Raw genomic sequence first — 13,582 nt, forward strand, 5'->3', positions numbered from 1 at the left:
TGAAGCGATCCATAGGTGCGACTTGGATCACTGTGCAGGCTCGTGCACCTGACTCGGAGCGCGAGGGTCCGAGCACCCTGCTTACAAAGCTGTCTCTTCAACCGCGAGCTCTAAGTAGCGGCTAATCCTACAATGTGGATAGCAACATCGTCCCGTCGTATCTCAGGTGCAGGCCTACATTAAAATTACTAAAATTTCCCAATTTGAGAACACTAATATTTTCTTTTATCCGCCCCATCGCACTTCCACCCATGGCTCCAGAAATCCCTGTGCGCAAAATCACTCTCGCTTATTCTAAAGAGCCAATTGTGCCAACAAACGAATCGCTCTCCGTCTATGATTGGCGCACCACTACATCCGTCACATATGTGCGCTATTCTGTGTCCTTTCAGCTTCAGGCCTCGCTCTGAGGAGATTCTCCCTGGAACGCATTGTTCTTTACTCGGCAGAAACGGTCACGTAGCCTATTAAGACGCAGATTGATAGTCAATACACGTATAGGAACAAAACACAATATATATTTTTTCAAATAGTCTCCTTTATTATGTTATTGACTCCAAAAAATAAAATAAACAACTTGGCATAAATGAATTAAATTAAGGTTAATTTCATGCATAATTCCCTGAAATAAAAACAAACAATTCATAGCAAGGAGTAAAAAACAACCAACTTAACAAAACAATCAATTGAGCAGTCCCACAACCTTCCGTGAAGTACAGAACAGGACCATGTGTGTTGTGTGCAAAACTGGAATTCCATCAAAGCCCTTCTCTTCTATTCAAATGAACTGCTATGTGTTTCAATTGGACTAATGACATTTCAGCCTCCTCTGAGAGATTCTGCTGGTTTTACCGAGTAGAATCTAGAAGGATTCCCAGGTTTGATTGAATTCCAGTCTGTTCCTTAAAGAAACCCACAATTGTGTGGTAAGACATGATTATATATATTTATAGATATAAGGACTGTTTTGACATAAGTTAGACAGAGAAATGCAATTTTTATGTTTCACACTGAAATCAAGTACTTGTGCGGAATAAACATTTGAAAGAGTCAACACCTTGTGGATGGAGTGGATGACATTTTAAATGAGTCTCGCCCGATGTGGAACAGAGCTTACAACCTGGTTCACAAGCTGCGGGTTGGTAGACATGATTGTAGTTCTTCTGATATGAGACTGCAAGAGGAAGAGTTGGTTTGGGACGCCACTCTCAGCAATGTGTGGATTTAGGTGAAATGATAAAGATCCTGCCAGGCCATGTTTGACTTAGATAGCAGGCAGCACCAAGGCCTTCACTTGGGGGGGGGGGGGGCTGGTCTGCTGTAGAATCACCAACAGTTTTATTGGTGAACTGTAAATACAACAATGTTACAATAAAGCTGATTGGCAAAAAAAAAGAACAAATAAAATAACAGAATACTGGTATTTGAAGGTAAAATCTTTGTTGATCTATAAAATGTAAACAAAGCAATTATCTGTACCCTCCAGCTGAGTACTCATAACAGCAATATGAATGCACACAATAACCACACACTGTTGTGTTCCAATGCATGTCAGATAGATTACATCTCTCTCTATACTCTCAGGTATACTTAGTGTAATCAAGTGCATGGTGGCAATGACTTCATCATACTTAGAGATTACTGAAACACGTTAACTTAGTCTAGTATCTATGGCAACAATTATGTGGCAGCGACTTGGAGAAGGGAGGGGCTGGAGTGGGAGTGTGGCTGCCCACCTGTCAGTCTCACCCTTCTATACCATCCCTCAAAGTACAAAACAAATTCTTCTTGAATGAGATCATTGTTGGTATTTGGGTGACTGGCTGGGTAAAAGGTATCCTTCCTCTCCCAAAACAGAATCGAGAACAGAATTCTCTGCATGTGGTGTCGGAATCTCACGGAACATCTAAACTGTGTCCCACAAGAACCTGTGAGCTCTCCTACTGAGCCGTACCCACGTGGAACAGGTTTGAAGACTTGTAGCTTTAAGACGGCAAGTCTGCTGTAGAGGACAGGCAGACAGCAGCATGAAGGTTGAAATACTCAAAATAGGACACATCCTGACTGCAAACACACACACACACACACACACACACACAAATACACCATCACACACACACACGAGCACTCACACACACGCATACACAACCACAGACCCAATCACACACACAAATACCTCAACATCCACACTCAATTGAGATGTATTGTAGATAATCATTCATGACATGAATCCTGTCTACACACAGAATGTGTGATTCTTCTCAAATAAAATCATACAGAGAAACAGGATAAATACAATGATTAGCTACCAAAGAATCAATGATCAATAATTGACAGTGCCTCCCCCCCCATAATAACCTTGGACAGTAGAACTTAAGACCACTGGATGACATCCTTTCATTTGAGGTCGCATAATAACAACACAACCAAAACATACAGTATATTTTTGTTTGTTACTGTTTCTCCAGGATACAGTTAGCATGTACGTTGTCTGTTTCCATGACGAAGCCTCCATGTAAACAAACTAGAGATGTGTGTTGATGCGTACACACTTCTGCTGACATGCCCTCTGCACCCCCAAGCAAAAGGGGCAGCAACTGGCCATTTGGTCAAAATTGAGTTACTGTTGTTTTTGGTATCACTACTTGTTTTGACGTGTGGTTGAATCTAAATTCAGTCGTATTGTGTTTTAGAGAAAATAATGGGTCCATTCTTCTCAGTTACACTCAAACAGCAGCTAGTGCCCTTTTGCCAGAGAGCAGAGAGAGCAGAAAGAGAGAGAGAGAGAGCAGTAAGAGAGCAGGTGTAACAGAGAGTAGAGAGAGATCAGACAGAGAGAGCAGGTATTGTCCTTGGCCTGGGGAGATCATCTGCTCTGTCTCTCTCCAGTAACCAGGTACATATGTACAAGTCTGCTCACCGCCAGGGAAGGACAACTCACAAACAGGAAGTCATGAAAAGTGGAGCAGAAGAAAGCGACATCCCCCTACTGGCCAAAGAGTGTTACTGCTGCTTCCTGTCGCCCTTTAAAAATGCTTTAACATTTCTCTTTGGTTCTCATACTGATTTGAGCCAACGATGACTGATTATGTCAGTAAAAAATTCCAAGAAAATTATAAATATGTGATTGTTAGGAGTTTCAAATCAATATTCAGACATTTTCTCTCTCGCCCTCACTGTTTCAGTTTTATTAGGCATTTAACAGCATTTTAATAATGCCTATTTCTCTCCAAACTCAGTCTAGTTGCTGTCTTCAAACACATACTAGCAGCAGTTTACAGATCATCACCTTAATTTCCACCCACCATCTTGACTGATCAAATTAAACTGAACCAAATGGTTTAGATTAGCCTTAGTTAGGGTTAATCTTTGAGAGCCAAACTCCTCACAAACGTTTCCCTGTTCCAGTTTCCTGTCTTCTTGCCCAACTGTAGATGCAGCAGTTGCAGGTGCTCCTGACAGTCAGCAGACTTGTAGTAGGCTAGTCACTATTGGCCGCTTTGCACGTTTGTGCGAGTAAGAGTTTCCATAAATAGGACTACACATCAAAGTGCATGGAAGAAACAGTATAAAAATACCTCAGACTTTCCCCGCAGTAAAACACGTTTTTGGGATATCTGATTCAAAATGTGAGACCGAAATATTAATAAATAAAGTACAACGCACTTCTTTAACAAGCTAAGATATACAACTCTTAAAAATATGAAGACATCGTTTTTGTATTCATGATACATGACCCCCCCCCCCCCAAGCCACAGCAATCCTCGGATGACACTGCTGAATGTGAATGCACATTGAAATAAATATTCAAAATATACAGAAAATATGGAAATATATTATATATAGATACGTATATAGTACTGCAGTAATGCTCAGGGCAGTTTGCTAATGTTCCTCCTCTCCTTCACCTCTGCTCGGCCTTGCTGGACTGCTGAGTTGTTATGCCAGTATGATGTTGTTGCTCCTCCTGTCGGTGTGAAATCTGAAAACTGCAGCGAGCCTTAGGAAACTATTCAAATAAAAAATAAATACTTTAATGAGTCCATTCAACTGTCTTTCAACAACATTTTTCCTTTATGATAGAATTATTCTTTTGTCATCCTTAATATAGATCAGAAAATAGTTTATTTGATTCCTTTTTTTGGTAGTTTTTTTTGTTTCTTTGTTTGTTTGCATTTTTATCCCCAAAATACTTCATTTAAAAAAAGTTGTTCTCATCAGGTGTTGAGAAAAATATAGATCTCTTGACAGCTCAGATCTCTCAGCCTGGGCCTGCGGTGGTCCTGTGGAATGACCCCTCCCAGAGCTTGGTCCTCACAGCCTCCCCCCCCCCCCCCCCCCCCCGGGATGTAAGCACACCCAGGCTAGACCAGATGGGCTCTGAGCCTCTCAAGGGAGCAGGCCTCGCTCTCCTGGGTGTCCCGAGAGCCTAGAGGGTGGGAGAGAGGTGGAGGGAGGCAGGGAGGTGGGGCAGGGTTGGACAGTGATCCCCACGTCCTCCCCTTATCTTTCCATCTTTACGTTTGTAAGCGACCGAGCAATTTCCACACTTGAGAATCCACACTTTTCGTTTCGGGAGTTGTACTTTGAACCGTTTCGTTTTCATTCCGTGTTCCCGGGCCGAGGCGTTCCTGGGCAGCCAGATTAGGGCCTCAGAAGCCCTGTATATGACAGTAGGCCTCCAGGCTGGAGAACAGGATGTAGAGCAGCCAGAGGCTGAAAAAGAAGGCGGAGGTGGCCAGTCTGTGCCCCCGCGGGCCCCCCAGCTCCCCCCCGATGTGGGCCCGGCGCCGGTACAGCAGCACGGACACGGCCAGGAAGGCAAGGATGGTGAAGAGGGTGACGGAGAAGGCCAGTGAGCCGGCGTCCACCACAAACTGCTTGCCCTGGGAGTGCCAGTAGATGGCGGCCACGGACCACGCCACGCCGATGCCCAGGAACACGTTGACGGCGTTGCTGCCCGTCACGTTCCCGATGGAGGCGTCGGCATACGAGTCCTGGACCGCTGACACCTTGCTGGCAAACGTGTCTGGAGAGAGAGAGGGGTGGGGGAACGAGACACACAAAGAGAGAGAGATAGAAAGATATAAAAAGGCAGGGGCAGAGAGAGGAGAGGGAGAGGAGAAAGAGTGAAGAAAGGAAAGAGGGAGAGGGGAGAGAGAGAGAGAGAGAGAGAGAGAGAGAGAGAGAGAGAGAGAGAGAGAGAGAGAGAGAGAGAGAGAGAGAGAGAGAGAGAGAGAGAGAGAGAGAGAGAGAAAGAGAAATGTAGCTGTTAACCTTGTGGAAGAAGAGGAAGGTTGGGAGAATTGTTAACAACCTTGTGCGTGCACACACACACACCACCACACAAACATACACAGCAACACACACACACACACACACACACACACACACACACACACACACACACACACACACAACAGACACATTCAGACAGTCTGAACGCTGCTCCACAAGGTTCACCAGGGACAGCTTTTTGTGCAAACAGACACACACACACACACAAATACACGCAGACCCGCAAACAATACACACACACACAAAAAAGACCCACTCACACACAACACACGCTCATCCCCAGTCTGAACACGGCTCCACAAGGCTCACCAGGGACAGAAGTGCCAAGCGCCACGAACACCACGGCAGTGACGGAGTCCTTGAGGCCGATGGTGCAGCCGAAGTGGGACGCCAGGTCGCCAATGACGGCCGTCAGCAGGCCGATGATGGCGATGGACACCACGAAGCACGCCCAGCCGCTCATGTAGTCCGTGGGCGGGACGCAGGCGAACAGAACCTTCCAGAACACCGTCAGAAAGTGCATGACGTAGTCGAAGCAGGAAGGGAGTCGCTCTTCCCCTGTGTCGTCCTCGTCCTCATCTCCTGACGAGAAGTGTGGGGGGCGTGGGGGGGAGGGTAGGTGGGGGGGGGCACGTGAAGAAGAAGTGGAGGGCGGATAGGAGAATGAGAGAGTGTAGAAAAAGACAGGAAGAGAAACGTGGAGGGAAGAGGAAGAAGACAGGTGAGGAGGAGTGAGAGGCGGAAGAACGATGGATTGGGAAGAGAGACAGAAATGAGGGACGACATAGAAAAAATTGTTTTACTGACTGTGACACATTGACTTCTGTCTTCTAAGAAGGCATGGCTGTACTTCAACGTGACATACTGGTTGTCACTGTATATCATCAACATTGAGGACACCAATTATCTCCAGTCTGCTTACAGCCAACAAGCAAGCAGTGACAGTCTACTGTTGATCCTCTCCTTGATACATTTTCACTTTCTTGTTGACACGCAACATAACATCATAAACACTGTCTGAAGAACGCACACTTTCAGAGTCTTTTTTTTTCACAGAGACCGCAACACTTTACTGTGTTGTCCCCTGGGTCTTCACTATCTAGGTCTGCCTTGAATTCTCAGTAGAGTGTTTTCTCAGACTGCCTGTGGTCCCTGGATGAGAGGAGAGAGTCTACTGGGCCGTTCTGGGTCTCCTCCTCCAACTTCACTGGGCCAGAACCCCAGCAGAACCAGCCTCTCCTCCCCCATCTCCAGGTCTCCTCCTGGGGCCTCCAGGGAGCGCCCAGCGGGCTGCTCTGATGATTTAAAGTGGCAAGCTCCCGGAGCTGCATCCATATTTCAGCGGGGGAGTTCATCAAATAGTAAAGAGACTCACTGAATTAAATATTTTGTCTGCAAAGTGATGAAGCAGGGCGTTCAAAGAGAGCGCTAGATGGTGCTTGAGACTGTGGTAGTTCGACGAAGGAGTACACCGATGGGTCTCGAGAGCTGCTTGTTTGACGAGGAACAAGATGGATGTTTTGTTGTACAGGAAGCCTTTTTATTCCACTGTGAAACTGAATCGCTGGAATGAAAACTTGCTTCCAGGTCCCCAACAGAAGTGTGCCGTTTATTTTTAGAAATGTTTTTTCCATCTAGGAAATGTCTCCGGTTGCCCTTTACATAACTGTGATCGTGTAAACCGGTGGACAATTTCTCGAGTCATGCCACAGTTTGGCTCGATTCAAACTCAGCCTCCGTCTGCTAAGTATCTCACAGAACAGAAACACTGACATGAACTTGTAAATAATGGTTTCAGAAAAGTCAACAGAAGTTTACAATAACTCTTCTAACTGTTCCTCTTCATTGCCCTAACAGAGGGGAGCTGCCTAGCCAGCGCTGCCTGGAGGCAGAGCAGAGAACAGCCTGGTAATTACCTGCACTGACAGTGATGGCCTCCAAGAACTGTTCTCTCCAGGAGTTGGTGCCGACCACCAATGCTAAATTAGTCTTCTTAATCAGCTTGTCCACGGTGCTCTACAAAAACAGGGAACAAACAACAACAAAAAACACACACAATCGAAGGTTGTCACACAAAATGTATGTTACACCAACTACTGCACGTTTGTTTTACAGCCTAATGGGAAGTTCACAAAAATCGCCACACGATGGCAGTGACATCTCTGTGATTTGAGAGAGAGATCAAAACTAAAAACATGTGTGAACAATGTGAGACAAATGTGAGAGTGTGTTTCCCTGCTGACAGTTGCAAACCTTGAACTCATAGGACTCCTCAATGATGACCTCCAGCTTAGCATGCTCCCCCAACACTGGCTTCCCCATCTCCGCTATCCGCTTGGCTTCCTCCTCCTCTGATGACAACTTCCTCTCTGGGACATCTTTTGGGGTGGAGGGAAAGGAAAGGAAGGGAGAGTAGAGGTGAGGAATGGAGAAGACAAAAGAGGAAAGGAGAGGAGGGGTGTAAGAATTGTATTCCAACACACTGCAGTTAGCAAGCTTATCTTCTGAACTGGGAAAATACCAAGTTGATTATCTTTCTGTGAACTATTATCCCCTTAACTGAACCATTAGCCTTTTTCTCAGGTCAATAGCACTACAGATAATTCATGTTGGCAGACAAAAAAACGGAACAATCCGGCTTGCGTGCTCAGCTCAGGCACTAGACACCAAACCTCTCCTCAGAGCACTCTCAGGCCTAGCATGCAGACATGGTAGAAACAGAAGTTAAACAAGCCATGTTTCATGGCCGGTGGTGCGACTGTCATCAGTAGTGCTGTGTTTCCTGTTATAAAGGGCACTTCTGCGGCACATGACTCTCCTCCCCCTTCCTCTCCTCCTCCTCCTCCCCACCCCTCTTCCTCTTTCTCCCTCTTCTCCTCCTGCTCTTCCTCCCTTTTCCTTTTTACCTTCCTTTACCTCTTCTCCTCTCCCTCCTCCTCTCCCTCCTCCCCTACCTCCTCCTCTCCCTCCTCCTCCTCTTCCTCCACACCACTCCTTTGCTTTCTCCTGATCCTCCTTCATGTTCTCTACTGGTGATGACAGAGTCTGGATTAAATATTAACACTGCCATTACAGATCACAGCAGAGGTAAGAGGTGGGCGAACACACGCTCACACACACACGTACTGTATACGTACAAACAAGGACATATGACATGCATGAGCGCACACACACACCGCTTTCAAACACGCTACAATAACACACATGCCTCTGTGTGCACATAAGCAGTAGAGGAGTCCCCCCCCCCCGACCCGTGTTTGAAACTTGATTACACATCCCACAATTCCCTGCACTGCTCATAGCAGCATGACATTCTTCCCTTGACAAGAAAAAAAAAGAATTAATCACAATAGTAATTAAATTTCTAATTTCTGAACTACAGGCCTTATCTTGACGGTTATCAAGTGTTAGCGCCTTCCTCCTGACGGCAGAACATAATTTATGGGTTCATGATTAATTAATCTGCAGACAACAGCACACATTCATCATTGAACCATGGACAGAGGGACAGGAGTGTACAGAATAGTGACCTGGACTGTGGGAAAGCCTCTAAAGATTAACGCTGCTAGCTAACGCTGTGTTGCTTGCTAACGCTGTGTTGCTAGCTAACGCTGTGTTGCTAGCCAACGCTGTGTTGCTAGCCAACGCTGTGTTGCTAGCCAACGCTGTGTTGCTAGCTAACGCTGTGTTGCTAGCTAACCCTAGCTGTGCAACCACCGAACGCTGCATTCAGTAACACCAGCATGCCCCCCCTTCTCCACACACACTTCAAACCATAGCAAGAGTAGAAAGTGGTCAGTGTGGATGCCGAGGGGAGAAGGTGAGGAGAAGAGAACTCCTTACCTTTTGCAAGCAACAGAGCTGTGGAGGAAAGGGGAGGGACAGGAGGGACAGGAGGACAGGGAAGATGGAGAGAACATAAAAATCATGAAAAATGGAAGAACATGAAAAGGTCAGCATAACCACAGAGAGAGAGAGAGAGAGAGTTATGACAATGATGAGTAGTGTGTATGTACTGTACAAGTATGTGTGGTGTTGGTTGGTTGGTTGAGGTGAGCCTTAAAGGTACATTTGGAAAGACCTTTTCAGTCAAAGGAAAAATTGTGTCCCCTATAAACATGCTGTGTAAGTTATTGAGGCCCTCTGAGAGTTGTTTAGCAACACAGACATCTCAATGCCAGTTAAATATGAATTTCACATTTCTGGAGAGGCCCACTACTTTCCAGCCAATTGTGTTCCAGCAATCCTGTTCCAGCCATCGCATTTGGCCTTCCTTCTTGGCTTATTTTGTGAAACCACTGTCAATCATACTCAAGCTGGAGACAAAAATTGGGGGCACCGTTTCTAATATCCGATTTATTTTCAATTAATAAACCTACCTATTGCAGCTGTGAGTCAGTGTGATCTGTCACAAACTAACATCCCTATTTCACTTTATATCACTACATCCTTGTATCCCTATATGACTATATCACTCAAGTTACTGTGTTAGCGACATGTTCTTGCACACACGTCATGGTATTGCACTGTCACTCAACCAGGAGAAAACCCCAACATCACACCCAATCGGAGCTGCCATTTTAGGATTCCGTTATTTGATTCCGCTTGATTGTTTGACAAACCACATGTTCTCATCATCATGTGTGTAGGTGACGGGCAGCAGCCCTGGGCGGGTGCACACCATGAATAAATAGCAGTAATGTGAGTCAGAGGAGGTGCAAAAGTAATCTAGTGAAGCACATGATTAGATGATAGGATACAGCATAGTCTAAGTAGAGGGCAGAGAGGGAAGGAGGGAGAGAGGGTGGCAGGGTTGAAGGTAAGAGAGAGGGTGAAGAAGGAGAGAAAGACTGGCGAGAGACACCCAGAGAGAAGGGGAGAAGTAACAGAGAAGAAGGAGAGAGAAAGAGAGAGGGATGGAGAAAGGAGTAAAGAGAGGGAAGGAGAGAGGATATAGAGGTGTGATGTCTCTCAGCCTGTAGGGATTCACGCTGACGACATCTTCCCTCTGTCTTCATCATCATTCGGATGTTTTGAAAACATTATTATATTTCCTCATGCCTTGCACAAAAACCCATAGAGCCTTATGACAGAGAGAGATCCCTACTGTTTGGAAACACCTTGTGAATCATTATCGATGCTTCACCCAGGCTAAACACTAATTAACCTGTTGATGTCTGGGGGCAGCCTATCAATAGCCTAAATCAAATACAGGCATCTGGTAATCATCATTAGTAGGTGCATTAATTGCTGTGGGCGACTTGTCCCAGCATCGTAATAACAGTCAGTGACTAGTGTTGTTGTGGAGCCAGCTGTTAGCAGAGGGATGATCTACAGCCAGGCCGGTAATAACTGGGGCCACACAGGAAGCTGCCTCACAGGAAGCTGTCATTACTGAGATAACACAGGAAGCTGCCTCACAGGAAGCTGCGTGACACAAAAATGCCTCACAGGACTCTGTCATCACCACGGCCTCACAGGAAGCTGCCTCACAGGAAACTATCATCACTGGGGCCTAACAGGAAGCTGCCTCACAGAAAACTGTCATCACCACGGCCTCACAGGAAGCTGCCTCACAGGAAACTATCATCACTGGGGCCTAACAGGAAGCTGCCTCACAGAAAACTGTCATCACCGGGGCCTAACAGGAAGCTGCCTCACAGGAAACTGTCATCACCAGGGCCTAACAGGAAGCTGCCTCACAGGAAACTGTAATCACCGGGGCCTAACAAGAAGCTGCCTCACAGGAAACTTTCATCACCGGGGCCTAACAGGAAGCTGCCTCACAGGAAACTGTCATCACCAGGGCCTAACAGGAAGCTGCCTCACAGGAAACTGTAATCACCGGGGCTTAACAGGAAGTTGCCTCACATGGAGATGCCCCACAGGAAGCTGCACCTTCAAATGCCAGCCTTGTCTGTCGCCTGACTGCGTCTCAGGATCTAAGGGGCCTGTCTGAGGGAAGGTAATATCGCTGTAGGAAATTAACCAAAGGGATGTAATTGGAGGGGGGGGATCAGTTTTGGCTGTTATCATCATTAGCATGTTCTCGTGCACACAGCACCTAATCAGAACTGTCTGGGAGGAGAGAGAGATGAGCCTGTCTCTCACACAGCCTGCCTCTGAGTCACAGCCTCACCATGGCCTGCCTCCCACTGCCTCACCTCAGGCACCAGAGGGTTGAGAAGAGGGTGGTGGATGAGATAAATAGGGGTGTGAGGAGTGGAGGGATGAGAGGTGGAGACGGCCGGGAGGAGGAAGGAAGAAGGAGGGGAGAAGGGTGGAGAAGAGGCAGAGAATGGTGGAGGAGAGGCAGAGAAGGGTGGAGAAGAGGCAGAGAAGGGTGGAGAAGAGGCAGAGAAGGGTGGAGAAGAGGCAGAGAAGGGTGGAGGAGGGGATGGGGGGTTAGAAGTGGCGTGAGGAGGGGAGAGATGACAGGAGGGTGGGGGAGACAAGGAAGGGAGGAAAAAGGAAGACCAGGAGGTAAGAGGGGTGGAGAATAGAGTGGCACCAGGCTCAAGGCTCAGGTGAGGGTCCACTCTCCCTCCAACAAAACCACATCTAGTCTGGCTGTTCTTATCCCAGAGACATTTCTTACTAAGGATGAGTCACCATCCTCCACGAGGCCTCCAGCGCCACGCACACACACACACACACACACACACACACACACACACACACACGCCACGCTGACAGTCAAAACACTCATTCACAGCCACACTGGAGAATTCTCAAGGCGAGCAGTCTCTCTCTTCCTGCAGACAGACAGCAATCACAGCTGAGGCTGAGGAATGCACACACACTTCTAATGTTACATTACATTACATTTGATTCATTTCGTTCAACAGGCGCTTTTACCCAAAGCGAGAAACATGTATATAATGTAACATAGTGTTCATTCACATCACTGCTGTTCTTAAAACCGGTTTTCAGTGATATTACACATGAAATTCAGATGTTGTTGGGTTTGTAGAGAACAGGACAGGATGGCCTCGTTAAGGGCCAGTGTACGCAGACAGGCCATTGGCCTAATTATGGGCCTGTAGGCCTTGTTATGGGCCTGTGTATTCAGCTCAGCCTCTCTCCTCGACAGGCCCTCTGCTGAGTCAGCGGCAGTGAATTAAAGAGCAGATTACCAAGCTGATAATGTCATCAGGCTATCCCCTCCACACACACACACATGCAGACGGAGCAGGGTGTTTTCTCCATGGATTCCAGTGCTGAGCTCATCAGGGAGTGTAATGGCTCTCTGGGTGATGTATGGCATCCAGGGTGCTGACATCATTGAAGTAACCCTGAGCACTGATTAACGACCTGGCCTGGCCCAGACACAGCCCAGCGATGGATGGTTCTGAACAGGCCCGTTGCTGTACTCCTGGCAGCGAGAGACTAGCCCAGCCCTGATAATAGCACAACGCAGCATTTTCATTGGTTGGTCCTGTGATGTGTGGGAGGCCAGGGTGGGGTGGGGTGGGGGGGCATAAGTGCCCTAGCCCCCCCTCAGTGAGAGGTCCCCCATCTGCACAATAAAGGGCTAAAGAGCACCCAAACACACACCTCTGTAGCAATTACTTCTCTCTCCAAGCTCCTGCACACACACACACGCACACAGACACACACACAGACACACACACGCCACACAATGAGCTCCTTTAGAGAACCTCCTCTTCCTTTCTCTGTGTTTCAGTGTCGCTGACTGTGTTTGAATGTTTTGACTACTTCTGTCTCCCCTGCTCATCTACCTCCCCTCCTCTCTCTCTGTCTCCCCTCTCTTTTTCTCCTCTCACTTCCTTACTCTTCATCCCTCTCTTTCTCTTTCTATGTATCCCCCCCCCTCTCTCTCTCTCTCTCTCTCTCTCTCTCTCTCTCTCTCTCTCTCTCTCTCCTCTCCTTCTCTCCCCTCTCTTTCTCTTTCTATGTATCCCCTCTCTCTCTCTCTCTCTCTCTCTCTCTCTCTCTCTCTCCTCTCTTTCTCTCCCTCTCTTCGAGTCCCTCTCTTTCTCTTTCTATGTATCCCCCTCTCTCTCTCTCTCTCTCTCTCTCTCTCTCTCTCTCTCTCTCTCTCTCTCTCTCTCTCTCTCTCTCTCTCCCCTCTCTTCGAGTCCCTCTCTTTCTCTTTCTATGTATCCCCCCCCCCTCTCTCTCTCCTCTCTTTCTCTCCCCTCTCTTCGAGTCCCTCTATTTCTCTTCTACTCCCTCCTCTCTTTCTCTCACCCCCTCTCTCTCTCCTGTCTCTCTCATTGCTCCTTATAGCACCGAATCTACAGTTCAATTTAAATCCATT

At 47.1% G+C, this 13,582-nt stretch overlaps 1 protein-coding gene across 1 annotated transcript in view; it reads right to left on the reverse strand.

The window, feature by feature from the left end:
• Nucleotides 1-3,768: 3,768 nt before the first annotated feature.
• The window catches only part of slc8a3 (solute carrier family 8 member 3), a 56,388-nt gene continuing 46,574 nt past the window's right edge, over nt 3,769-13,582 (reverse strand). The window contains exons 3-7 of the mRNA XM_067242962.1: nt 9,142-9,159; nt 7,552-7,676; nt 7,215-7,314; nt 5,608-5,877; nt 3,769-5,029 (exon numbers count right to left, since the gene is read on the reverse strand). Of these exons, the coding sequence (XP_067099063.1) occupies nt 4,653-5,029; nt 5,608-5,877; nt 7,215-7,314; nt 7,552-7,676; nt 9,142-9,159 (890 nt within the window). The 3' untranslated portion in view covers nt 3,769-4,652. The remainder of the gene's footprint in view (nt 5,030-5,607; nt 5,878-7,214; nt 7,315-7,551; nt 7,677-9,141; nt 9,160-13,582) is intronic.

Source organism: Osmerus mordax, chromosome 9 (genome assembly GCF_038355195.1).
Source record: "Osmerus mordax isolate fOsmMor3 chromosome 9, fOsmMor3.pri, whole genome shotgun sequence".
NCBI classification, from domain to species: domain Eukaryota; kingdom Metazoa; phylum Chordata; class Actinopteri; order Osmeriformes; family Osmeridae; genus Osmerus; species Osmerus mordax.